The following is a 27,025-nucleotide window of genomic DNA, read 5'->3' as shown; positions in this document are numbered from 1 at the left end:
TTTCGCCGAGAAAATTCAATTTATTCAACTTTCTTAATAGTTTACAAACGTGCATTCATTCATATACATATAATATAAGTATGTACTCGTATACCGTAATTTGGAACTTAATTAGATAACTCCTTAGGAAGTCTACTGTTTGCAGGTGTAGTAGAAAACATTCATTTTGCCATTTATTATGCTTTGCTTCTTTAATACCAGAATATTCTTAGAGTTATAGTTACAATATTTTAATATTGTTTCATGAATTTTTCGTTTTTTATAGTCTATACTTTCATAGTTATAATTATTTCATGCATTTTTCTTTTTTGTAATCTATGCTTTTAAAGGTAAACATCACAATTTGTATTCGTTATTTTTCATTCTTTAAATTTCACAGTTACACCTCGTATAGGATATCCTTTGCATGTTTTCAAATATTGGTAGGTTTTGTTGAACACAAATAATTATGTATGCATTGAAAAGATTCTGATAAGCATATAAAACTACAAATATTGGTAAATTAGGAAAGCTTAACTATTTTTATTTAATATTTTATGCTTAAGTGAGCTGCCAAATTGCTTGATTGTATACAAATACATACGTTTAAGTTCTTTCAATATATAATACATGTAAATTATGAAATACACATCAATGTTTTAACTATTGATTTCAAATCGAACTTAACTAAAACTATTACGAATACTTAATCAGCAGTGAGCTGAGAGCCAAGCTAAGTACAAAATTAATTTAAAAAAATACGATACTACCTACAGTAAATAATGAGGTGTGAGATGTGAAAAGTGCATGAAGTTATAAAAATAACTAAATTGAAAAATATTTATAATGATGAACATTTTTGCTAAATGGTAGTGAATTTAATTTTTGTAAAAATGCAATTGACACTACGTGCTCCCGGCTCGCGCCAGAAGGGCAATTTCAATCATAGGTTTTTGAAAAATATTCTTAATACTCTTCGAATTAAACTACGACACAGTGCGTATAATTGAGTGTTACATAATATACCGTGAGTGTTATAACAGTGTTTTTGTTCAGTTACTATTTATGTTTATGGATATAATTACGTGCTTTAAATAACATATTTTGCAAGGGCTGCAAGACTTTTTTACATTGTTTAGTACATTGTTTTGTAGGTGTATAAAATAGTATACAAAATATAATTGCTAGTGAATTTTATTCCGCAACTTAACAGAGTAAAAAACTTTGCTTCAATTGCTTGACTACATTTTTTAGATTGTATTTTGCTTTGTATTCTTCTTCCACTTATAAACCAAAATACATTTTTGGTGTTGTTGCGCACCTACAATTATACATATATATACAATGATATAATCTTGCATAAAGAATGCAGTACCCTAGCAAAAACGCGGAAAAATGTTAAATTCCGCAGTTTACATTTCAATTGATTTTAATCAACTACTTTCTCATTCGCTTAAGACTAAAGTTATTCACTTGCTTTTATGACATAATCGCTATAAATTATTCATAAAAAATGGCATCCTTTTTGATGCAAAGCCGAAAAATTATGACCTTATTACGAAAAACATTCCATTAAATCCTAACTTGTCGGCATAATTCCGAAAATTCCCAATACAAATCCAATGAAATTACAGTTAGAGTATGCCACAGCTTTCCAGATACTTAGACGTAAACATCAATACGTCGTACAGTATTTGCATGCGAGTAGTTTAAACATGTAAGTGGTGGAAGTTGTAAGCTTGTCGCATTCAATGTGCGTATGTGTGTGTATGGCATGTGAGTTTTTGTCTGCTTTAAGATCATTCGGCCATCTATTATACACTATTAATGCTTATGTTGGGCAGAAGTGGTTGACTATGAAGAAAACAGGCTTAACAGATCTTCTTCATACAATGCAATTAGCAGCATTATGAATACACCGGTGCACATGCCGAAAATTTGCAGCACAAATTGTTTCGGTGTCTTGTGAGCTGATGACAATTCAGGCATCTGTTAAAAGTCACACGAATTAAACAAATATACTTGGCACACTTTAAAATGGCACATTGGCCTTGGGTCTACTTACCATGTCCACCAGTGCAATATAGATAAAGAGACCAGAAGCAACAGCGAACATCCATTGGGCTACATTTGGCGATTGTCCGAAAACAATACCAATTATCATTCCAATGAAGCTAAGTACACTCGTTAATAAGTTGTAATATACCGCAGATTTGATGGACATGCCTGCTTTTATAAGAATCGCGAAGTCGCCTAGTTCGTGTGGCAACTCATGACAAAAAACCGCCAGCGATGTCGAGAAGCCACCAGCAATATTCTCTGCGAATGCAGCACCTGAAATAAATGTAATTTTATAAATAATTTATTTAATATATTTTTAGTGATTAGTATTTTATTTAGTATATTTAGCACATTCCGAGCAAAAATTCCACAGAGGCCTATAATGAGTTTTTGACTTTCTTTCGCTGCGATTAGAGCAATGTAGGCAAGTACAGGGTGGCTGATGAATTTTGCTACATTAAGAAACTCAAATAACTTTTTTTTTAGTGTATGGAATTCATTTATTTTTTTTTTCAAGTTGAAGGTCATTAAATTTTATTAAATGTAGCTTAACTAGTTTTAAAAATAATTGAATTTAAATGCCCCCCATGCTCGTTGACACAAGTGCGGCATCTTAGTAAAAAGTTGTTCATTGCTGCTTTGAGAGTTGCGACAGGAATAGCCGCAATTGTTGCCCGAATGGATTGTTTTAGTTCATCCAAATTTGTTCGCTTTGTTTTATAAACTTCTTGTTTACATAAACCCCACAAGAAAAAGTCAGGTGCAGTAAGGTCAGGCGACCTGGGGGGCCAACGAAATTCGGAGTTTCTTGAAATCAGTTTACTGGGAAATTTTCGTCGCAACTCTGTCATAACAGTCTGGGCTATGTGAGACGTTGCCCCATCTTGTTGAAACCACACAGAGTTGAAAGGAATTCTCTTTCGGCGTAGTTCTGGATAGAAAAATTCTTTCAGCATTTTCAAATAACGGTCTCCAGTAACCGTAAGGGTGTGACCATTTTCTTCAAAAAAATAAGGCCCGACAATGCAGCGTGAAGAAACCGCACACCACACTGTCACGCGAAGAGGATGCAATTCCGTCTCGTGGATTATCTGTGGGTTAGAAGTACTCCATATTCGACAATTTTGTTTGTTCACATTGCCGTTTAAATCGAAATGGGCCTCATCAGACATGAAAAGGCAGTTTAACATGTTTTGGTCTTCTTCCACCATTTGCAGGATCTTCTTCCGAATCGGCAAGTCTGCTGCATTCAGTTTGTTAACCATTTGAATTTTGTAGGGAAATAAGTCTAAATCTTTGTGCATTATTGTTTGCAAAGGCTGTCGGCTGACACCAAGTTGAGCAGATAAGCTTCTTGTTGAAATCCTTGGATTGCTTTGTATAGCTGCAGCTACAGCAGCGATCGTTTCCTCCGTCCGAACTGGTGGGTTTCGATGATAAGGCTTTCTTGCGACTGTTCCTTGCTCAGCAAAATTATTCACCAGTCTCATTATGGTCCATCTGCTCGGGGGATCGCCGCCAAACATCCGCCTGTACTCTCTCTATACCAAAACTACGGACTCCAGTGCGTGATAGCGGCGGACTATTCAAATTCTTGTTTGCGTGTCCCAGTTATCCATTTTAATAAATTTTAAAGATCAATCTGCAAATTAAAACAAAAATGGAACAGATAACTTAAAAAGAAAAAAAGTTATTCAATTTTTTTTTTGGTAGCGGCTTTCATCAGCCACCCTGTAGTTGAAATGGTTGAAGTACCAGTCTGGCACTAGTACCAGTAAAGCGCCGTTTTAATACCATTATGAGACCTTCAACAGGCAGATATCTACAACCAGCCAGAGCAGTTGATGTAACGGAGAAGGTTGATGGAATTTAGGTTGGAACACTGCCTCAGACTGTCAAAGAAATCAGCATCAGAAGTGCTCAACAGTCTACTTTTCTGAAAAGCCCCCACAACTTTTCCAAGGGGGGATTAAATGGTAAACCTAGCTTTTCTGCGTGTGTGCCGATCGTCCAATGACCGTTAAACTACGAGTTTGGAAATTGAATGATGTGGAATCCCCAGGGTCTATTGTACTGGGGCCAACGGCTTCATCTCTTCTGCGCTTTCCTGAGAAATAAGTTGTACAATTCTCCTTTAACAACAGTCAGGGGGTGATGATGACCGGGTAGGAGATCTCTGAGACCAATTTAGTCGGCCCCCCCTTCCTGGCATTTTCATTTCCCTCTATGTTCCTATGTTCTGAAGCCCAGGTCAGAGAAATGTTGCCCGCACACACAAGATATTTGATCTCCCCCTAACAGGAGTTGATCAGGTTGGATCTGCACCATGGTGTCGTGAAAACAATGTAATATATATACTTATATATGATATGGTTCTCAACATAACATGCGCCAGGGTTTGTTTGAAAGACTAAATCGTATTTATCAAATTAATTAAAGATAAAATCAGAAAGAAAGCAAAACGTTTTTTGTTATTATAAATATCAACGAAGGGTATGGCAACAACACCTAAGCCTCTATATTAAACTTAACCTTGATATATAAAAAAAAATGCAATTCTAAATGTGCACTCCGAAGTTTCTTTCTCTTTCTTTCTGGGCTCTCATCTTATGCCTGATTTGAATATACACAGGTATATATATATATATGAATATGTATGTGCCCATATTAAGCTGTGTAACACCTGACAAAAATCAACTCTACATCCAGGAAAAATTGCATATGCATTTGCATACTCTGTTGTCGCACGGTGTATTAACACCGACAAAGTGTAGCACTGAAATTAAAATCTACATTCAGGTTTACGCTTGTAGTGGAAAAGTAGCATACCTGCAAAGGCAGTGAAGATTTATATAAAAAAAAATAAAAAATGTCAGATGTAATTAATATGAGGCCAAGCCCCTTGAAATTAACTACAGCATTTGTTTTGTGATATTATTTGCATAATAGATATTTAAATACTGAAAAATTGCCTTCGTTCTCGGAAGCAAGTTTGATTTTAAATTCAGTGTTATACTTCAACTAGGACGCACCTATTGCCATGCCATCAGTAAAGTTGTGTAAGCCATCCCCCATGATAATCATCCAGACAACGGCGCTCAGCGATTCCGGAGGCGAATGCACATGCCCGTGCTTATGGCTGTGTCCATGATGCGATGATTCATGCTCACGCAATATAACGGTTGGAAATGTATCGCTGGCGAAAAAACGCTCCTTAGCATTGCCATTGGTCGCCACCGTGGGGTTGTAAGTCAAAGCGTGACTATGCCCATCACCTCCCCCTACAGAATGCCCATCCAAATCCGTGGATATTGTGTTGCTATCAGGCAGATGAATGTGGTGTTGCTGCTGATGACGATCTTGATGATTGTGATGGCACACAGGTATTAGAGACTGCGCCACAGCTTCGTTTCCCTCTGTGTCGGCTTTCCCGTTGCGCTTGCGTTCCGCGTTATGACTAACTCCTATTAAGTCGTTAGACAAATCAGAAATATTGTTCAATTTCGAGCCAGGCAAATGCATATCGTTTTTCGTGTCCATCGCGATTTCATCATAGCAATAAGGATAGGAGCTGTATTTGGATTTACAAACTTTATCGCCAGCAACTGAATTATTGACCGAAGAATCAGGATCACGCACAACCTTTGCGCGTGACTGTTGTGTCGTATCGTTCTTGGCTATGCGTTTGCGCCACTCCGAAATCATCGTAAGGCCATGCTCGGTCATGTAGAAAAAAACAATGCCACACATGCACGCAAGGCCTTTAAGTATCATATTCTTCTCGCTCTGTCCAGCTAGAGCCTGTGAAAATAAGAATGACATTTAAATCAGAATCGCGATATACCAAAACTTCGGTATTTCTACTCACATGTGGTAGTAAATGCAACAACGCATCGCCGGTCATAGTTCCAACAGCCAGTGCTACCAAATATTGAATAATATATTTATAATACCTCGAATCCATAAACGGTATGATAGCCACGCCAACCAGACCCAAAATGCCACAGGCGAAAACGGAAATAAATGCGTAAATCCACACTGAAATTTGAATAGTCGAATCATTTCTCTAGATCTGTGAGTATGTGTAAAGGGGCATTTTAAAATTCAATTAATGGAAAAAGAATTCATGCCACTTACTATGCGCTTTATAAATTCACAACAATTTTTAGAAATACTTTTTATACCTCAGCAATTTATTTTTTTTTTTTTTTGAAAGTGGTTAAGTGGCTTAAAACAATTAAGAGATCACATAATTTATTTATAGTTTAGAGCGCACATTTTATTTATAAGCCATTCACAATTAATATTTGAAAACAAAGAAACTAGCACGAACTAAATTGGGTTATCTCCAAATAATCGGTTCATATCACGGTTTACAGTTACCTAAAAGAGCTTTCACAAAATTATCCGCTAACTCTAAAATGCTTCTTTGCATGCAAAGACTTGCACTTACCGTGCATGACATCCTCTTTTTTCTCTTCGATTATACTTGTTTCCACTCCCTCGAGCTGGGCCAACAGCGACGAATTTATACATCCCATACGCTCGCTCGCCAGTGGTGACACAATTTGGTAAAGCAATACTGGACACAGATGCAGCATATCCTGCTTGCTTACTGTGTAATTGGCACCATATTGGTGTTCTGCGTTGCTTTTGGTTTGTTGTAGTTGCGCGCGCAGACAGTCAACAGCTTTAATATCACTTGTGTTGAAACTGCAATCCACCACGCTCTCTTCGTGGTGGTGCCCTTGTTCGGAGGGTTTGTGTGATTGCACATGACGAACCAGTGCTGCATCGTTCACACACTACGGAAGGAGATGGGAATGAGTCGCAGCAAAGCTCACTAAAAATAATTTATTATACTTACAGTTTCATTGCTGGGCGCTTTTTCCTTATCCTCCACTGTATCCTGATCGACGGGGTCTTCAATCAACTGATTCAGACCGAGCTTTTTAAGAATTCGCTGGAACTCGCCCACCGTCAAAGTGCCATCGGCTTCTTGGCCATACTCATCAAATATATGCTGCAGGAACTCCGCTGTAATTTCTGGCTGATGCAAAAGAGGTGCGTGATCGTGAGAATGACCAGCATGACGTTTTCGTCGATGTGGTTTATTGTGGACGTTGTTCGCAGTAAATTTCCGGGCTGTTGCAATATCAATTCCATCTCTAGTAATAGATTGATCACCATAACGTAACGTGTCGCGCCGCTCGTAGACTCTGGAATTTAACTGCTGGTATTGGATATGCGGCTGCGGATCGTCTACACGTTTTGCTATGTAGTCGTTTGCAACGTGCTCCTGACAAGGAATTCGGTCGGCGCAGAGTAGACACACTACGCAAACTGCCATTATGTGGCGAGCCATCGCTATGCTTATCCTTAACTATACTTGATGTAGGACGCCACACTATTTCACTGAACTCTCCAATTCGAACAGATTAAGCGTCTGTGCACAGCACAGATCTATCAACGCTTTTTTTATTGTTGCACACACACACACACTGTTTAATATGTACTTATATTATTATTTGATTTTGTTTGAACTTAAATCCGAATGTGCTGCTTTTCGACGCGCATGCCCACTTGTTACCTGCAATCAGAAAATCAGAACAAAATCATAATTTCGTTTTGTAAAAAATAACTAAAAAAAAATAGAGTTCTTATAAGATTTAGCAAACGCGCTTGTCAGTATCACAAATACATATCGAATAAGGCGAGTAATCACATCCCACTTGGCAATTTTCTCGACCATAAATGAACCGACAACTGTGACCACTTACTCTGAACTGATTTCCTTATTTAAAACAATTAATACGAAACCTACACAACCCAACTACAAATAGTCTGTGCACTTACACTTCTACAATTCATACTTCAGAACATTTGTACGATGTTTGCCCTAAACAGACTCTTCATTCAATAAGCATTAGAGATTAATTAATTCAATTTCAGCTGTTAACGAACAGCTGAATCTCGAATGTAAGATTTATTGGAAATCACTTCGATGTTGAAAACTACATCAATAGAATATTGGTTGAGCTCTTTAAATTACATGGGGCGCATTGTCAAAGGTTGTTGCTACCCTGAAAGCTGGGAAATATAGTAGTCTATTATATATTTTCTTTGAGTATTGAACGTTTTTTACTATATACATCTTGAATATGTTGCTGTCGAACAAACAGTGACTAGACAATGCTTTGTTGGTGTCCTATAGCAGCGCCTTTTTTCCATTGCCTAACGGGTTAACTTCGATGGATTATCAATCAAGCGAGCGACGCGACTCTACTATTTCCTATAATCTTCGAGTCAACTACTCTTTGTATGGGAACATTTGGAGACCTTGCTTTAGAATTCTCTTTATGATGATCCTAATTATGGTTAGCTGCTGATCTCCGCGACGATACCAGATATTTTGACTTTCAGCAGCTCCTTAACAGCTTCAATATTTTCATTGGAACGATGGGGATGCGCTCTATAGACGTGTTGACAAAAGCATTTTGGGCTGAATGGCAATACCCGTCGCTCTTATCTACGCTGCATGCTGAGTTCACACAACTGAACGGTTATACGGGCCGACGCAAATTTTGAACCATCAACCCGAAAGCAATTTTAAAAAGTGAGCAACATGTCAGAATTTTGAGATATTCCCGCTTAATATTGATTTTTTTCGTAATAATATCTAAAAGTACCTTCTAAATCTATAAAACCTAAACCTGATACGTAAAAAATTTGAGATTTGTCTCTGAGATATCATCTGTTGAATTTACAGTGTTGGATTCGTAAGTGGCCCACTAAACAGCTCAAGTATATAATTCACCCATAAAAAAATTAGTTTTAGAAATCAGGTAGCACCAGTTATTTAAATGGAAGATTAAAAATAAAATCACTTTTTTTTTAGAGTATGCCTCCTACGAAAATAGTTATCCGCAATATGCATTTGATACTATGTTTGCTGATGTTGTTGTTATAACAGCAAGCGGTACTCCTTTGCGGGTTTATATACATACAGCAACGTCAGTCCTACGACGGACGGGATGACGTGAGAAGCATGGTCTCCACTACAGCTTGTAACATCAGAGAGATGGACGGGAATTTAGTCTTAGGGATATAAAAAGTGTGCGTCGTTTTATCCTATCTCAATAATGTTTTTATCTGAGGCGGCGAGCAACACGTGTACCAGGTTGGGGCAAATTTTATTAAGTCCTTATCAGGATGCACATATTTACCCAAAAGTTTGCGTGCTACCAGAATATTTTTAAAAATTTTATTGTACTTTCGACCTATTTTTGGAGGTTCATCATTTGTGCCAAATTTAAGTAATTAAACATCTTTGAATTAAAGTTTAGACGTTGAGTCTGGCTGTTTTTAAAAAGTTCTAAGACTATAAGCACATGATGTGCCAAATACGTGGTGGGCCGTTAACAAATAGGAACACCCAATAAATTGTGTATTATACATATATAATATGGTCTTCGAATAATTCGAGTATTCGACTAACCGAATAGTAAAAGCCCTAATATATACACATACATACATATTTATAGATTAATCGGAAAATTCTTAATCGCAACCGATTATTATGTATTAGGTACCTACATTAAATACACAATAAATGGAGCATCGAACTAGATCGATACTGACTGAGATGCGGAAATAAAATTTTAATAGCAAACCGCTTTTGTTAAAAATCATTTCCTATAAACAACTCAATGGCGGGAAATTTCACTCCGGCTGACCACACAAAATATATACAACACAGATGATTGGGTTAATCGACGCTAGTAGTTGGACAAACAAACAATGGTAATTACTTAAATTGTATAAAAAAACAAAACGAAAAACCGTAAATAATATAAACTAGACACTACATATTCATTGTGTTCGAGAGCAAAAACATTGGTAATAGTTACTCCTAAATTTTGCAAGTAGGCGTTCGATAGTACTAAAAATTATCCATTACTCAAAAATTCAGATAACACTTGACTTCGACTCAAAATAGACGTCAGCAAAAATTATCCAATAAGAAAACATAGGATCGAAAGCAAGAATGATAGATTGCCACTATCAGAGAGGGTTGACGACCCATGGGTGCAAGAGAAATGCAAAAATGAACGAACGAGAATGCAAGAAGACACAGACAACACATCAATACATTGCACTGGTGTGATATCACATACATAGCGATTATATTAATTTCACTGATAGCGCAATAGCGGTACGAGAAGGGCGTCACCTTTGTATTCTGTATGTCGTGATCTGAAAGCAACCGTTAAATTTTGTGAAATCTTGACTTTTGTGCGCTTCTGCGTGCTGTCTGACTTGCGCAGGTTAGCAATTTGCAATTTATAGTCGATAGATAATAGAACGATTAAATGGAAATTTTAACAAAACAAAACACGTGGGCCTATAAAGTCTATTTATGGTAATACAATTTTGGACAACACAAAAATGTGTAAACAAACTCTGCCGATATTTGTTCTTCTACCAGTTTTCGCAAGTGATGGTAAATTTTGCGTTCGTTATTATTTTACTTTTCACTCTCTTTGGGAAGGAGTTTTCGCATACGCACTTGGTGATGGTTAAGACCACCTATTTTGACAATAAAAATAATTGCTTTTTAACAGGAGTTTACTTGAAAAATTCGAACCAATTTTGACCATTTCGAATGAAAATTCAATTTTTTAAATAATAACACGATTAAATAAAAGTAACTTCATTAAAAAATTTATTATAATTTCATATCCATAACGGACTCAACTTGTAACAGAACTCATGACTAAATGAACTGACGACTAAGCATGTAAGACAGTCTCGTGATTATCTATGTAACAGAATATTCGATAAACTTCCGGATCGTGGCTTTGGCCCTTTACCTGCTCAAATTCCCAATGTCACGTCAAATGTCAACTTTCAGTTCAAGGACTGTACTTGAGCTATTGGTGACCTTAACAAAAGACGCAAAAGGTTTTTGTGGCTAATCCACATCACATAATCACAGCGTAATATAATGACACAGAACTCCCACATTTAGGTAGTGGATTGCAATTTCAATCCATTTTGCATCGCAATTATTTTGCGTGACTAAACGGCAAAGCTCCGGCAGCAAACAAATTGGCAATAATACAAAATATGCGGTTTTAATGCGGGACAACAAATATTTATAGTAAATACATAATAGAATATATTTCAAATTTCATAATGCATAGTGGGCAAATAAATATTTATATCACCAGCTAATGTCAATAACTTTTTTTGAGGCACACCTTACAGAAACCAAAACAAACTAAGTGCAAATGAACGCTTGGCTTGTTCGACACATGCGTACGCTTATTATTTACTCGGCACCGAACACTGCACAACTGGAGTATGGCGCCCATGCCGAAATGCGCCGAACCACAAAAATCCACTAATATTTTAGTCAGCAGTTTTTACATAGCGCCAAAAACCAGCTATTTTACTCATTTTGTACAGTGGCTTGTTTTATTTGCTTATATGGTTCAATTTGGTGGCATTTTTCATTAGATTCCCTTTAAGCTGTTGACTGGCATTCGCTTGCCGATATAGAAGTACGTACGTATGTATGTATATATGTTAGTATAGCTAAGCAATTGCCATGTAATGTATTGATAAAACTTGCAAAACATTCGCCAAAAACTTCATAAAAGTACTAAATAAGCAAGCAGGCTGTGGGCGTGCGAATTGAAATGCGTAATTGTGTTCAATTTGTACACACACATGTGTATATTAGTATGCACATGATTAACGGAAATATACAGCAAGAGCGTAGCCTTAAAAATCTACTCCATAATCAACACCAACTCAGTATTTCAATAGAAAACACCAAATACTGCAGCAAAGGCTGAACCGTTTTCATGAACAAAGTTGGCAAAACTTCGGTAGACATTATCGACATAATAAATAAAACTGCCGCACAACACACCTTGTTAAGGAAATTCGTTATGCCAACACATTTGCAGTTAAATACAGGGAAGAAAGAGAAGAAATTGCAACTAATGGTTCCTTACTGTACATACATACATATATTTGTGTGAACTTCAAAGCTGTTTAAGGTCGGTCCACCCGCATAAGCCAAGGTCAAGGTCTAATTTGTAGGAAAACAAATTGTTACATATTTTTCGTAACACAAATAAATAATGACAAATGGCTTAACCGAGCTGATCTGGTTGGCGTTCAGCAGTTATTAAGCGTGGAAGGGAAACGAAAAATAAATAGCCAGCCGTCTGCTGTAGCAATTAAAACAAATTGATCAAGGAATATTGATTATAAATAAATATGTACATATGCACATATGTAGTTCATTGATTTTTAAACTAGTTTATTGACTCTGAAAGGAATCAGTTGTACGCGTATGTAAGAAGGGAAATAACATTCAATTGAAAGTTCACTCAACATAGAGAATCAACACGGGCTGTGGCTATCAATTAGTAAGCCAATACAAAAAAATTTCTCTGCGAGTATTTGTTTAGTTGGTCAAGTGCAACTGACTATACCTTTGATGTAATCAAATTCATTAAAAATTCAATTCACATAACTGAATGAAATTAAAATAAAATATAACATCTTTTTAGCGACAAGCTGAACATCAAAATGCATACTCAGTACAGATGAACGCATTTACCACTACCCAGCAGCACATATTCAAAGGACTGATAAAATTTCAAGTAAGGTATGCACTTCTACATTCAATTTTTTTTTCTGGCTGAAAAAATAGTTTTAAATTAATTAATTGAAGAAATCAGAAAACTTATTTAAATTGTGCAATTTCTTCGATTAAATGTTTTTTCGTTTTATAATAAATTGTATAAGTATGAGCAAAAACTGTAAAAAACATAAGTATTTGGATACACATTTGAGGAAGACCAGCACGCAGAAACCGACTTGAAGAATATGTACTACTTATACATACCCTGCTGCGGTACGGGATATTAATGTAGAGCTAACACGGAAGGAGTTTGCAAATGTGAGATGGAAAAATGGAAAATATTAAAGCAGAGCGCTCTTTATTTATCTCGATTATATTGTAAAATGCTTTCATAATACAAGTTTAATTATCAAATGGTAATTGCTTATTACACCGCGTTACACACATTCTGTCCTATGAACCAAATATACTTTTTCGGAAAGGGGATAAAAAATAAAAATACACGTGCATCGGCGATTTTCATGTACACGTCACAATATTTTTTTTGTATTTTATAACTTTAAACGAGCAATTCTTGTATGCATATCTGTATAGCCACACGATCTCAGGATTAGCTTAACGGATTTGAATGAAATTGGGCACACAGATAGTGTATCACATTTCTAGACTTTTCACATAGGTGTTGCCACTGACAATGTTTCACAGGGTTGCCACCTGTTCGAAATTAAAAAAAATTGCATGAGATATGCCGATGTGGGTATCAAAAGAAAGGTATTTCACTCCGCATTACAACAGAGATATAAAACCCCGAATTTTTTTATTAATTTTATTATATTAAAATTAAAAATTGTTACATTAAACATTTTAATGCTTTTAAAGAAACTTAGGCCTTTTATTTTTGCGTTTGTAAGCATTTGTGTCAGTATCGCGACAAATAGACCAACAGTATTCGCAAAGCATATGCGTAATGTCTTGTCCTTTAAAGCGCTTTTCAATAGCCGCAATGTCCTGATGGAACCTTTCGCCATGTTCATCGCTACAAGCTCCTTAATCACCAGGGAAACAATCTAAATGATTGTGAAGGAAATGGATCTTTAGCGACATTAATATGCCCATTTCGCCATAGGCAATTCATAACTCGCAACTATTTTTTTTATCTGCGGACCACTGAAAACACCTTAAATTATACACATCATTAAAAAAATAAAGTTACTAAAAGCCTTCGTAAAAAAATACCTGCATGAATCTTTGCGCCGCTCAGTTTCGGAAAAATATTGCGCAAACTTGCAATCGCCTCGCCCCCACGATCCAGTTTTTTAACAAAATTTGATACGACACCGAGCTTAATGTGTAGTGATGGCCAAATGATTTGAGATGGCTGCACTAATGGTAGATTTTCTATACTTTCTACGCCTACTTTGTAGCAAATTCGCGGCTTCCACTTAAATTCAGTGTACTGCTGATCTCTTTTGCGACCTTCCCATGTACACAAAAAGCACTGGTGGGTTGGAAATCCACGCTTAACACCTATGAGTAATCCGACCACTTTTAGATCGCAGCATATTTTCCAATTATGCTCTTGGTAGTTTATCAGCTGTAATATTAATTCCATGCCTTCGTATGTTTCTTTGAGGTTGGTGGCATATGCGATCGGGACAGCTGGATGTTTGTTACCGATATGAAGCAGCACTACTTTAGGCTGTTGACCGATGCATCGATGAAAAGTCGCCACTCTTCTGAAATATGACGGTAACCAATTTTTTCAAACATCGAATCAATATCACAACAATAAGCCAGGTTTTTTCCCCGATCTTCGTGCAATTTAAAAAATTCGTCATATGGAATACTGCTACGTCGATCACGAGCGGCTGTTATTTTAAAATCAGCCGCCACTATATTCCACTGCTTAAAGCGTGATGCAAAGAGTTCGGCTGTTCTCTTTGACAAATTTCCTTCTCGTACAAGGTCATTGAAGTCGGCTTGCGTTACTAAATGCGGCACTGCAGTCCCAAGTTCACTGGGTGTTGGTACAAATTCCGATATTTCTGGTTCCCCGCATCTCGCATTCGATGCAAGAAATGTTGATAGCATTGTTGGTGCTACTGTTGGTTCTCCATCCCTTAATTCGGGAACATCATCAAAAATCTCCATTGCGCCGCTATACGTTCTTCTGGTGAGTACAGAACCGCTGGAATAATCGATTCTACATTAGCGTAGCGAATTTTGTTGCGGCGAAAGTATTGGTACCCTTTAGCTTGAGTAAAAGTTACGGAAAAGTAGCACAGATCACTGCAGTGCTCCGTACGTGGTAGCCAAATTGTTGGAACAGAGTACTTTGTTGTTGACCTTCCCTCAGTAAACTTGCATAAATTTCTATAGCAATAGTCGCACACGACTTCCGGAGTATACCACAAGTAAGGAACATAAGCAGTCTAGAATATTTTCTGAAACAAATTGACCACTGTTTTCGTAATATTTTTAAAATTTTTACTTGGTGCGAATAAGCCACAAACGTAAAAAAAGTTATTTCGAGTCGGGCACTGCATTTTTCGTAAGATGAAATATACAGAAAGACGTTTTCGCACAACAGACCTTAAAACAATTGTCAAAGTATACGTCTCCTAGTAGCGCCACTGTCAGATGATCGGAACTTCCGGAACTGTAACAAACACACAAACGGCACAGAGTGTGTTGTATGAAACAATAAATTAAAGGTTAATAAGTTGTTTAAAAATTTGGAGTCTTCAAGTTATGCCGAAAATTTAGAAAAATTTTTTTTTTTAGAAAAAAAAATTCAAGAAAATCTGAGAATTGATAAAATTTTTTTTTTTAATTTTACATAATAAAAACATTTCCACGAGTCTGCCTGCAGAAATTCAGCGCGATTGGATCACGGAAAAAGGGTTAAAAATTGATCCAAAGTTTTTCACACAGGCGGACTACGAGCTCTATATTTTATACATAAAAAAAAACATTCTGACGTGTACATGAAAATCGCCGATACACGTGTATTTTTATTTTTTCTCCCCTTTCCGAAAAAGTATATTTGGTTCATAGGACAGAAAAAAAGCTTGTTTTTGTAACGCAGTGTTATTATCCGTTTACATACATATTAGGTCCAACTGTACAACGCTTCTAAAAAATTAATAAGAATCGTTAATAAAAAATAAAAAAATTAGTTAAACAGAAAAGCAAAAAAACCTATACGAACTACACAAACAAAATAATTGGTTATATATATGATATATTTAATATATTATATAATCTATCTCGCCATTTTTTCTACTCTTTTCCTTCTATTGCCTACTTATTTGCAATTCAATTTTACATGGTGATTGATACTGTCTGACGAAATTGTTTTAGTCACGAATATTGATGGCGTGCAGGGGAAAATTGCTTAAACGGGAAAGATACCTGTAAAATTTCGAAAATCAAAAAATATGTTTTTTTTCATAAAATGTTAACATAATCCTTTAAGAATATGTCAAAAAATTTTTAGAACGTAAATTTAAGTATTTCTTATATTATAGATCGTCAAAATAGAGTCACCACCTATTCTTTGCGTTCGAGCGCTGGGAGAGGTATAATTACGCAAACTTTAGACGCGTTTTTCTCAAAACTATATTTTTCGAATTGGCGTACACAATAACTCGAAAAGTTATTGACCGATCTCCCCGAAATTTTGCACACATCTTTATGTGAATTTACATTAAATAATATTTCGAATTAAAAAAATAATTATTTCGAAGCAAAAATAGTAGGAAAATTCTCCCCAAAATTTCTTTTTTTTTTTTTTGAAGCATTTTATTCCGCGATTTTTTTTTTCAATTCTGTTTAATTCATATAGAAATTATGACATTAATAAACAAAAAAATGTTTGGTTTTTGTATTCAGGTCACTGACGTGACCGATTGAGAAGCCCCGCTGCGACCTTCCTGGAAGAATTGAGTGTACATCCGCCATTTTAAATGATTAAAATAAAAAAAAGTGTATATTATTTTAATGTATAAATAAACTGTATGCCAATTTTGAAAAAAATATATTGACTTCTTCATTTTAAATAATTTTCATGAAAATCAGAGAAATATGGCCGTTTACAGGTATACGTTCGTTTAAAGCCATTCAAGGGAATTTACAGTTTATAAAATGTCTTTCTTTCGCCTAAAAGAAAATATTTTAGACCGCTTTTAAAGATTAGTGGGTCGACACAGTACCACATGTGAAGAATGTGTATACGTGCAGTTTAATAGTATAAGAATTAACAATTTTTCCAAACTAAGAACAAATTATGTTTCTTATTGAGAAAGCTTTTATTCTGTATACTGATTGAGTCGTCCATAATGAAAATCGTCACATCATTATAGAATATATATATATAAATACAAATGTCGTTTTTTTCTCTCGCAATAATGTCGCATTCATTCCGCCCTGCGCCAAAGCTGTAAAGTTTTCATTTTCTTTTCTCTAACTGTTATACTCTATGTATATATACACATATTATATTATTTTACATATTGTCTTAGTAGGAGTGTTGAATTGGTCTTTCCTATTCTCATTCGTTATGTCGACATATGAGGCGAAATTCTTTCGAGAATAGGAAACACTTTAAATGTTTGCTGGGTAGGCACACCCTTACACTAATACATTTGCAAATAATATATGTACATTTATACATACGTATGGACATACAGAATATATACGCCGTATATTATTGAAAGCTGATCAGTCAACTGTAGCCAAGTACAATAAACCGCATTTAAAATTTAACTTGCCTTTGGGCAAAAAGGCAAACACATACACATCCAACTTTATGTATAATAATGCTGACGTATAGATATGTACATGCATAAATATGTATGCATATATAACAAAAAATTGTGTAATTAAAGCAGTGCTCTTCCATTCCAACCTAAGCACATTAATTTGACTTCCACCAAAATCGCTCGAAAAAGCTATTGACCCAAGTGCCAGCATAAGCGTGCACGTTTGTACATACATAGTATATACATACATACATATATTTTTATGTTTTTTAAAACTCTACTGAAATTTGAAGCAGCATTGCGATTGACATCGAGGCTTTGCTTCGCCGTTACAGTTTGTGGCTAAGCATTTTTATTGTGGCTTTGTTATTTTGCATGGTGTGCGATATGTTTGCAATATGAACCTAGCCAACTTGCATTTTTATAATTTGAGTCAGTGAAAAAATACAAAGTAGAAGGACGAAGTGTAATAAAATATTCGCGTTTGACTAGTCCACTTATATTCTATGAGCTCTCTCTGCTTTCTTGTCCATTATCGGAGAATATCTCTAAATTACTTATTCGAAATAAATTTGTTTTTTTGTGCATTTATGCATATACAAAAAAACTAGCAAAAGCCAATTTTTTCGGTATACGAGTATTATTGAATTATTCAAAACAAACATTCCTTTTATTTCCATTCCCAAACATTCCCATTCCCAGATTTTCAAGATCTCGATGATGGTTCTAACTCCATTTCACTAATAACTTCTCTATATTCGCCTTCAGCTCCTGAATCGCTAATAGATTGTTAGTGAAACAAAGTACTTTCACACTTTCCAAGAAGCGATTTTTAAATAAATATATCAGAATTAGGATTTGATTGAAAATTTTTAACTTCAGCGGATTTGAAGTCTAAACTGGCGAGTTGGAAAATTAAAGGTCATTCGAGGCCTTTGTAAAGAAATTCAAGGACGAGGTTTACCAATTCTCTCGATATCTGCATTTGAGAGAGGTAGAATTAATGGAATTCAAACTCATCAATAAAGTTTTTCTATTATAAAATTTCATACGGACTAAGCCATGGTAATCGAAGAAAACAATGAGTAAAACCTTGAAATTTGATCGAACTCTGCGTGCTTTTTTTGGTCTTTGCTTTCCTGAACTCTTCCATTGTGACGATTAGTCTTTAGTTTCGATGTCATAACTATATACCCATGATTCGTCACCAGTTATGTTCCTTTTAAGAAAATCTGGATCATCATTGATGTCATTCAACAATTCATGAGCGATGCTCATGAGACGTTATTTTTGGTAAAAATTCAGCAATTTCGGAACGAACTTCGCTGCTACACGCTTCATGCGCAAAAATTTCCGAAAAGATTGCATGGCATGAGCCAACCGATATGCCGACATTCTCAGCAACGTTTTTAAATGTGATTCGAAGATTCTCCATAACAATTTTATTCACTTTCTCAACAATTTCATCGGTTGTTGATATGCTGGGGCATCCAGAGCGAACATCGTCATTCACATCTTCTCGACCTGCGAAAAGCTTGTCAACAATTTTTTGACTCATCTTATTTTTTTACCACACCTCGTACATCCATACATATGTACGTCTAAGTGAATAGAAATTAAAATACTTACATATATAAACGGCAGGGGCATTATGTATGTACATACATATGTAACGGCAAAGGCAATTCAATAAAAAATATCAAATAAAAAATATCCCTGCAAAACGTCAGCTGGAGGTAACGGCTTAAGGGGGGAGCCTGGTTTATGAGGTCTAAAAATTGCATCTTTTTGCGATTTTTTTTTGACGTGATAACGTCTTATAATTCGATTTAGCCGGCTGCACGCACGAAAAAATGTGTCGTTACCTTGCTCATTTGTCGTTACCTTGAATGAACTGCAAGCGAAAGCGCGGAACGAACGACAAAGCAAACGAACGGCAACGTTCGACATCTTGCTCTCTCCTACTTAAGTGAGCGTATATATGTATGTATATGCGCATATGTACATATATAAATTCACGTATAATATTTGTATTTGCATATGCCTTCTTATTGATTATTTACTTGAAGAATTTAAAATAAAACCAAGTTTGTTAATAATACCTGTTGTTTTAATGTTATTATTATTAAAAAAGGAAAAAATGTATGGTAATATTTACCATATACCTTATAAGATATGTTGTATACTAATATAATATATGTATATAAACATGCATATACATATACAATTTCGCGCAATTTTCAAAAAGAACAAATCTATATGTAAAGATGCATACAAGTCATATCAAATACAGTACAATTCCTCTTAACCGGTCACCTCGGGACTGCATACCTGGCCGGTTGCCGTTTTGGCCGGTTAATCCGAAGTGTACTTGTATAATATATTGTATACATACATATAAAAAAATGGAGAAGCATTTTTTACATGTGCGAAATGAATTCCGTGTCGCTTCTTCCATCGATTAAAGTCAAAGTCACCTCCAATATTAATCTTCTGGTGGATAGCCAAAGCTTTTTCTTTCAAAATTGGGCCGCCAATCGGTGTACCTCTTCGACGTTCCTGAAGAAACCAGATCCACAAAGTTTCATCGACGACCTCGCAAATCGGTTTTTTTCTCGTACAACGGCTACGCAGATTTCTATCAGATTTCATTTTCGAGCAAAACTCCTCAATGGAACGCCTATTTCTTAGCCAGTCATTTACAGTGCTTTTTCCAACATTAAATTCTGCACACATTTTCGCTACGGATTCATCATTATCAATCCGCCTTAGCACTTTTAAACGTGTATCCATCGAAACCACAACTCGTTTACGCTTTGCACTCATTGCTAAGGAAAGAACTATGTTATGTCCGTACCCACAGCAAAAACAAACCAAATTGATGAAAACGACAAACGACAAAATCCTATCTAACATCGTTTATAGTTTACTTCACCGGGATCTCCCGTAATATCGGGGGAATCCCAGCTGCATCGCCTCGCCGGTGAATTTCTTGGAAAATATTGCATTGCGCTCGGCTGTTGTAAGCAGGCCGGTTAATCCGTCGACCGGTTAATGCGAAGCCGGTTAAGAGGAATTATACTGTATACGAATCTATTCAGTACGCAAGCAACTGTAAGCTAATGTGCTTCAACTACAAGCGAGAGCGCGGAACGACGAGCACAATCGGCCCCCGCGTTCGGCAACGTTCGACATCTGGCTCTGTCCTACTTGAGTGAGCATATATATGTATGTATATGAATGTATATGTATGTATATGCGCATTTGTATATAAATTCACATACTTGTGTATTTGCATATGCCTTCTTCCTGTGTGCATGGTAATGAACCATTTCTCTGTTGAGAATAGGACGATGATAGAAAAAGTAGGAAATGAAAGGGAGTGTTTCGAGTGTAAAGTGTCTTGAAAAAGGCAAATCGATGATGGTGCCTCTTAGTGTTGTTGACTTATTAACGTCTGATGCACAATCGAAATTGAAGATATCTTTCATGAATTTGATAAATGTTTCGTCATTTTTCACGTTTGTGTAAATGTAACTTGACCTATTCCATTGCAATTCCATTTACCTCCTCCTCTATATCCATACAAAATATCTATCAAACAAATAAAATTAAAATTTTGTTTTGAAAATTGCAACCATTCCATCAATATTTTCTTATGACGTTGTCACGTTAAACTATCGTCAGTAAATCGACTTTACAGACAACCTTTTTTTTTAAGGAAAAAATTAATTTAGCACTGCAAAGTTTTTTCTATCTTTTAATGAACATTTAAAAAGTATAAAAAATGTTTGCACTGGTTAAAATAAGTTGAAAAAAATGTCTAACATAGAAATTAGTAGAGCGCTGCAACGCAGGAGTTTCCAACTGGCGTACAAGATACACCTCGTACTCGTAATTATTATCTAAAGCAAAAAATTCAAATGGATTTCTAATTATCATGATTTTTTATTCTAGATGAACTAAGAAAACTGAGAGAAATTCCAAAATTTCAACTTTTTGGTGGTTTTAAAGAAAAAAATGCCTTTCTATAAAAAAAAATTCACTTCAACTTGGTACAAAAATCTTGAAATTTTTTTTTCTATTTTGTTAGTTCAAATAGAAGAGAATTTAATACTTAAGGGAACAAGCTATGATTCATTTCAAAAGGTTCATTCGTTTTTTTTCATTCATGTACGCCAATTCAAAGAAATCATAAAAATGAAAAGTCGAGAAAAGAAGATAAAGTTTGTACTATAACTGTCCGGTCACAGCGTAACTACCTAACGCTCGCCTACCTTTGGCTTTGTATCTACGGAAATATTGCGAATTAGGCTCTGTAACTTTGTGTGAATATTCTGAAATATATTAAGAATCGCTTAAAACGAAAAAAAAATTGATTTTTTTTACCTTATAAACCAGGCTCCCCCCTTAAGGGGGTCTTCTGGTCTCGAGGCCCTGAAATGAAGGGTTTTTTTGGGGATTGATTGTGACAAATCCTGTGAAATTTAAAACAAAATTTTTTTTTATTTTAAAGGTACATGTCTTGGCTTTTAAAAAATGGTTTTGACTTTGAAAAAAATTAACACCCGCGACCTTGAAATGGCGCTGAAGACGTCCACCTCCAAACGAAACAGGTCTCCATTTTGGTCACGGTTTTTCCACCTGGGTAATCAGAAAGCAAAAATTAGATATGCGTTGTCTTCAGAGTTGCCCTGGTTAAGTTTTCCCGTGACAGATTTTTTTTTTTAATTTTTTTCAAAAGTTATGCAACAATTTGCAAATTGCAATTTTTTTTTGCTCATTTTTTGAACTTTAATAGGATATATGTAATTATGTTGAGTGATGTAACTAAAAATGTGGGCAAGGGTTCCGACGCACCTGAATTTTATTTTGAAATGTTTCTCAGACAACTAAAACACGTTGTAAAATATAGGAAATGGTTTTGCAAATGATATACCTGAAAAATTAACTGACACATTTACGAAAGTCTACCTGCAGCACGAAGTATAAATACTCTTCAGAAACAAATAGGCTAATAGTCAAACCTCCAAAATATGTTTTGTAAATTAATTTTTAAAATATAAATTAAACAAAAATAACTTTTGAAATTGTCAGTTAAATGGAACAAGACAGCGATCCCAGGCATACATCACAGTCGTCATTCAGGTGTATTATTAGAGAAAAAATTATTCAAATGAAGTGGACTTTCAACTCAACAACTAAAAATGCTTAGTTTATAAATAGAAGTGTTGGCTGTTGCTATCTGAAATTTTTAATTATTATTGAAACAAACTCTACGCCGATGCATTTCAAATATGTAATCCAGAAATGTAATGGCATTCTTACAATCAAAATGCCTTCACTTTATCATATTACATACAATATTTAAATTTGTACTTTGAGAAAATGTCAACAAAACACAACTAATAACCAGCTGCTTGAAAACTGATTCATAACTCATATAATTTTAAGCTTTTAAATACAAGATAGCACTGAGTTCAAGCGTGATAACTTCACAAGTTAAATGATAGCAATTTGAATCGGCACGTGGAAACTTACAAATGTGCTGCTGAAGATAGTCACATGATAAAACTGTAAAACTGAACCGGTAAGATTCTCAATAGAATACATAACGATAAGTGAAACAAAATGTTTAATAAGTAAGCATATTTATGTGTATCCACACAAAAAGATGTTGTTTTTGGTACCTACTAAATTAAATATATATTTCTAAATCGAAAACAACTTTGACAAGCTCTGCCTAAGTGCATGTGCTAACTTTTTTCTTGAATCGATATGAACTACCTACTAAATATAAATCACAACTTGACACATTGATTCATGTAGTAAATCTTATCACTTTCTATAGATAACATTCGGTATTATATGCGTAATTGGTTGTAATTCGTTCCCAAATATTTCTTATCACTCCATACTTGAATTGGGCAACAGTAAACTAGAACAAGAATATGAGCAAGAATTCAAAAAATGTAAGTTTTTAGAACTGCCGAATTTACAAAGATATCAACAAATTAAACAATTTATTGTAACTACTCACATATGTATATGTATATACACACATGTATTCCTGATACATACGTAATATCCGTCCTCCAAACTATGTAGATTTATTTATAGTTTTATGAAACATTTGCGACAACATGCAATCGGTCTCATGCTCTTCCCCGCTCTCTGCCCATGCCCGCACCCTTCAATTCAATCTTTAAAAATAGTACCATTTCATTTTCCACATGTTTTTAATGTAATCGAAAATGACGAAAATCGTAAATTATCCGCATACCTATTTAGATTACAGTACATTTAGTGAACATTTCCATTCGATCATCTTGTAATACTTTTTTATCTTTTTAAGGATCTAATAATATGCATACATCGCAGTTTAGAACGCACAAAATATTATAGAAAATGATTCAATGATTCAATTTATATATCGGCTTTTAACCCTCAAGATTTGTTTACATTTTCACTGATTAGAATTCAGAACATGCACTACCAATGAATAAAGCATACTATTTGCATCTCATTTTAGTGCTATATCGGCGAGGGTCGGACGGATCAAATGTGTGACCAAAAATTATTAATAACACTTTCTTATGAGTTTTATATAGGCTTATTGTCAAGATAATTCTGAATGATGTTCCTCACTTTAAACGAAATGACTGTCGTAAACCGGCATTTATCTCTGATAGAAAACATTTCCTTCATCTCCATGTGGAACGTAGCCGTGTTGTTTTGTGGACCACAAACAATTTGGCGCCGTATGGAAACTTATTTTTAATTTATAAGGAGCACGCACATTTCGATACATAGAAATGGAACCATCTAATTACCTTCGACGTGCAGTTAGAGTGTAGTATTCTCATGAATAATGCAGTTTCCAAAAGCTGAAATCGTTGGTGGAATGAGAACCTTGAAGTGCAAATTTTTGCATTCACAAGAGCACATACATATGTATATCTCCCACTTAAGAGCAATTATAATTGCCGACGAATGGAGCAAAAGGCGTTACAGGTAGTATGCACTTTTTACATGATACATCAGGCACATCCCGGGTGTCTGCTTCACTGTCAATAAATATCCTCAACAATATTTCCTTTGTATTCGATGCAATTCAAGAGCATCAATGGCGAATATTTTTCCCCCAAATATAATTTGCGGGGTTTTCACAAGTTTTTTCATATAGATTTTAGTGCAAACATAAAAATATATTATTAAATAAAACGAAGTTCGCACACGAACCGGATTGTAATTACTAAAATTGCGGACTCAAAGATTTTGCCACAACTCGCACACCACAGGGTCCCACTTTCAACAAAGAGTTGCGTTGTTATTATTTTTAGTAGTACATTTTCCAATTTGAGAGCCTTATATTTCTTTAAAACTAGAAGAGCACACTAATCGCTGATATTGTCGTAGGATATGAACATGAAATTATTTTGCTTTAAATATTTTGCACGTTTATAGAAGCACTAACCTGTTTGTTAAGTCCGTAATTGTCGAATGGAATGTTATACAACACTGGATGATGCGATGACTATACGCTTAAACGGAAGCACGAGTGTTTAGCATGCGAGAGTGAAATGACAATATATTTATATTAGAAAGAAGTGTGAATAATGGTTTGTGCACTTGCTGAATCATTGTTGTTATAGAGGGTATTTGACAGACAATACAGGGAACACTTGCACCCAACAATATGCGTTGGGAAATTTTGTTGTGTGCTGCAGGGCGAATCTATACAAGGTGTTGTTACTAGAGTAGCTAATTTGCTTTTTTCTTAAGATTTGGTGGATTGAATATCAAATTGACTTGCTTTTTTAGTTGTTTCATATATTTCTTTATATTCTGATTGAAATTTTTGCATTGAAATACATAAAAATGTTGTTTTTCTAGTGACGCGGTGTAGACGTCACAGCGAATTCGGAAGGCGCAATCTTGTATTCCATCATTATTGACACGTATTATGTTTTTACAATTTTGTGCTCTGAGAATGTGAGTAAACACAAAAACAGGAGGAATAAGCAGGTAGCTTTGACAAAACATAAAATCGCGAAATCAGCTTCTCAAGTGCCACGAAATTGCTTCGATTACAGTACATTTATATTATTTTTTGACATTTGAAGCAAAACAAGCACATGAACATACGACATAAATGACTTCACTCCCTCAACGCCATGTTATTATTGTTGTCAAAAACAACGAATTTCTACGAAGAAAACAGCAGTGATTGATTAATACAAGGAAAAAAAATTTTATATAAAATCTTTTAACACTAGATTTACCAGACCACTGAAATGACTGGTCTTACTATTTAAATTCAAAATTATTGTGGCATGTCATATTTTCTTTTTGTAAGGATGTTGTTGCTATGACTAAAGAATCAGTTTTATGAACTGGCTGGTACAAGTTTCTATGTGATCAAAATACATTGGGGCAGCTCAAAATTTGAGAGCTGCAACATTTTTAAGACAAAATATATGAAAGCGAGAAAACCATGATTCTGATGCAGGATAAGTGGCGGCCCCTTGCTAACTAATTCAGTACCCCATCAACTGATTCTGTCAAATTCGCTGGAAGCCGGCTAACGGTTTGATATTGGCCACACCATTAAAAATCTGTTCACCATGATATCCGATTGGATTGGTGCGTCACTATCTGCCGTTCGGAGTCAGCTTAAGGTCCTTCCGTTTGTGGAACAACATCAAGACGCACACCACAAATAGGAGGAGGAACTCGGCCAAACACAAATAAAGGGTGTAAGTGCCAATAACACTGCGTTACAAAAATGAACAAATATACTTTTTCGGAAAGGGGAGAAAAAATAAAAATACACGTGTATCGGCGATTTTCATGTACACGTCAGAATGTTTTTTTTTTTATGTATAAAATATAGAGCTCGTAGTCCGCCTGTGTGAAAACTTTGGATCAATTTTTAACCCTTTTTCCGTGTTCCAATTGCACTGAATTTCTGCAGGCAGACTCGTGGAAATGTTTTTGTTATGTAAAATTAAAAAAAAAAAATTTATCAGTTCTCAGATTTTCTTGAATTTTTTTTCTAACATAACTTGAAAAAACATAACTTGAAGGGACTCCAAATTTTTAAACGACTTATTAACCTTTAATTTATTGTTTCATACAACACACTCTGTGCCGTTTGTGTGTTTGTTACAGTTCCGGAAGTTCCGATCATCTGACAGTGGCGCTACTAGGAGACGTATACTTTGACAATTGTTTTAAGGTCTATTGCGCGAAAACGTCTTTCTGTATATTTCATCTTACGAAAAATGCAGTGCCCGACTCGAAATAACATTTTTTACGTTTGTGGCTTATTCGCACCAAGTAAAAATTTTAAAAATATTACGAAAACAGTGGTTAATTCGTTTTAGAAAATATTCTAGACTGCTTATGTTCCTTACTTGTGGTATACTCTGGAAGTCGTGTGCGACTATTGCTATAGAAATTTATGCAAGTTTACTGATGGAAGGTCAACAACAAAGTACTCTGTACCAAGAATTTGGCTACCACGTACGGAGCACTGCAGTGAACTGTGCTACTT

General features: G+C 35.3%; 1 protein-coding gene across 4 annotated transcripts; it reads right to left on the bottom strand.

Annotated features, from left to right (window-relative positions):
* LOC129241776 (zinc transporter foi) lies at positions 1–24,702 on the bottom strand. 4 transcript variants are annotated; one of them, XM_054878283.1, is made up of 7 exons: positions 24,300–24,702; positions 6,908–7,630; positions 6,494–6,845; positions 5,909–6,078; positions 5,073–5,841; positions 2,045–2,313; positions 1–1,968 (listed from the first exon to the last, which is right to left on the bottom strand). In XM_054878283.1, exons 2-7 carry the CDS (start codon positions 7,403–7,405, stop codon positions 1,834–1,836), a joined length of 2,193 nt encoding a protein of 730 aa, XP_054734258.1. In that variant the 5' UTR covers positions 7,406–7,630; positions 24,300–24,702; the 3' UTR covers positions 1–1,833. The 4 variants fall into 4 exon arrangements, with proteins under 4 accessions (XP_054734258.1, XP_054734257.1, XP_054734259.1 ...); XM_054878282.1 differs by lacking the exon at positions 24,300–24,702 and adding an exon at positions 11,304–11,624; XM_054878284.1 differs by lacking the exon at positions 24,300–24,702 and adding an exon at positions 10,914–11,187.
* Between the last annotated feature and the right edge of the window lie 2,323 nt (positions 24,703–27,025).

This window comes from Anastrepha obliqua, chromosome 3 (assembly GCF_027943255.1).
Source record: "Anastrepha obliqua isolate idAnaObli1 chromosome 3, idAnaObli1_1.0, whole genome shotgun sequence".
Classification (NCBI taxonomy): domain Eukaryota; kingdom Metazoa; phylum Arthropoda; class Insecta; order Diptera; family Tephritidae; genus Anastrepha; species Anastrepha obliqua.
This window is presented reverse-complemented; position numbering and strand designations above follow the sequence as displayed.

What these genes read in the sequence shown, in the direction of transcription:
- LOC129241776 (XM_054878283.1), bottom strand. Translation starts at nt 7,405, where the DNA reads ATGGCTCGCCACATAATGGCAGTTTGCGTAGTGTGTCTACTCTGCGCC. An exon ending in AAGCGCCCAGCAATGAAACT is followed by an intron (nt 6,846 to 6,907) that starts GTAAGTATAATA and finishes CTCCTTCCGTAG; the next exon opens with TGTGTGAACGATGCAGCACT. An exon ending in TACTGATGGCATGGCAATAG is followed by an intron (nt 2,314 to 5,072) that starts GTGCGTCCTAGT and finishes CATTTATTTCAG; the next exon opens with GTGCTGCATTCGCAGAGAAT.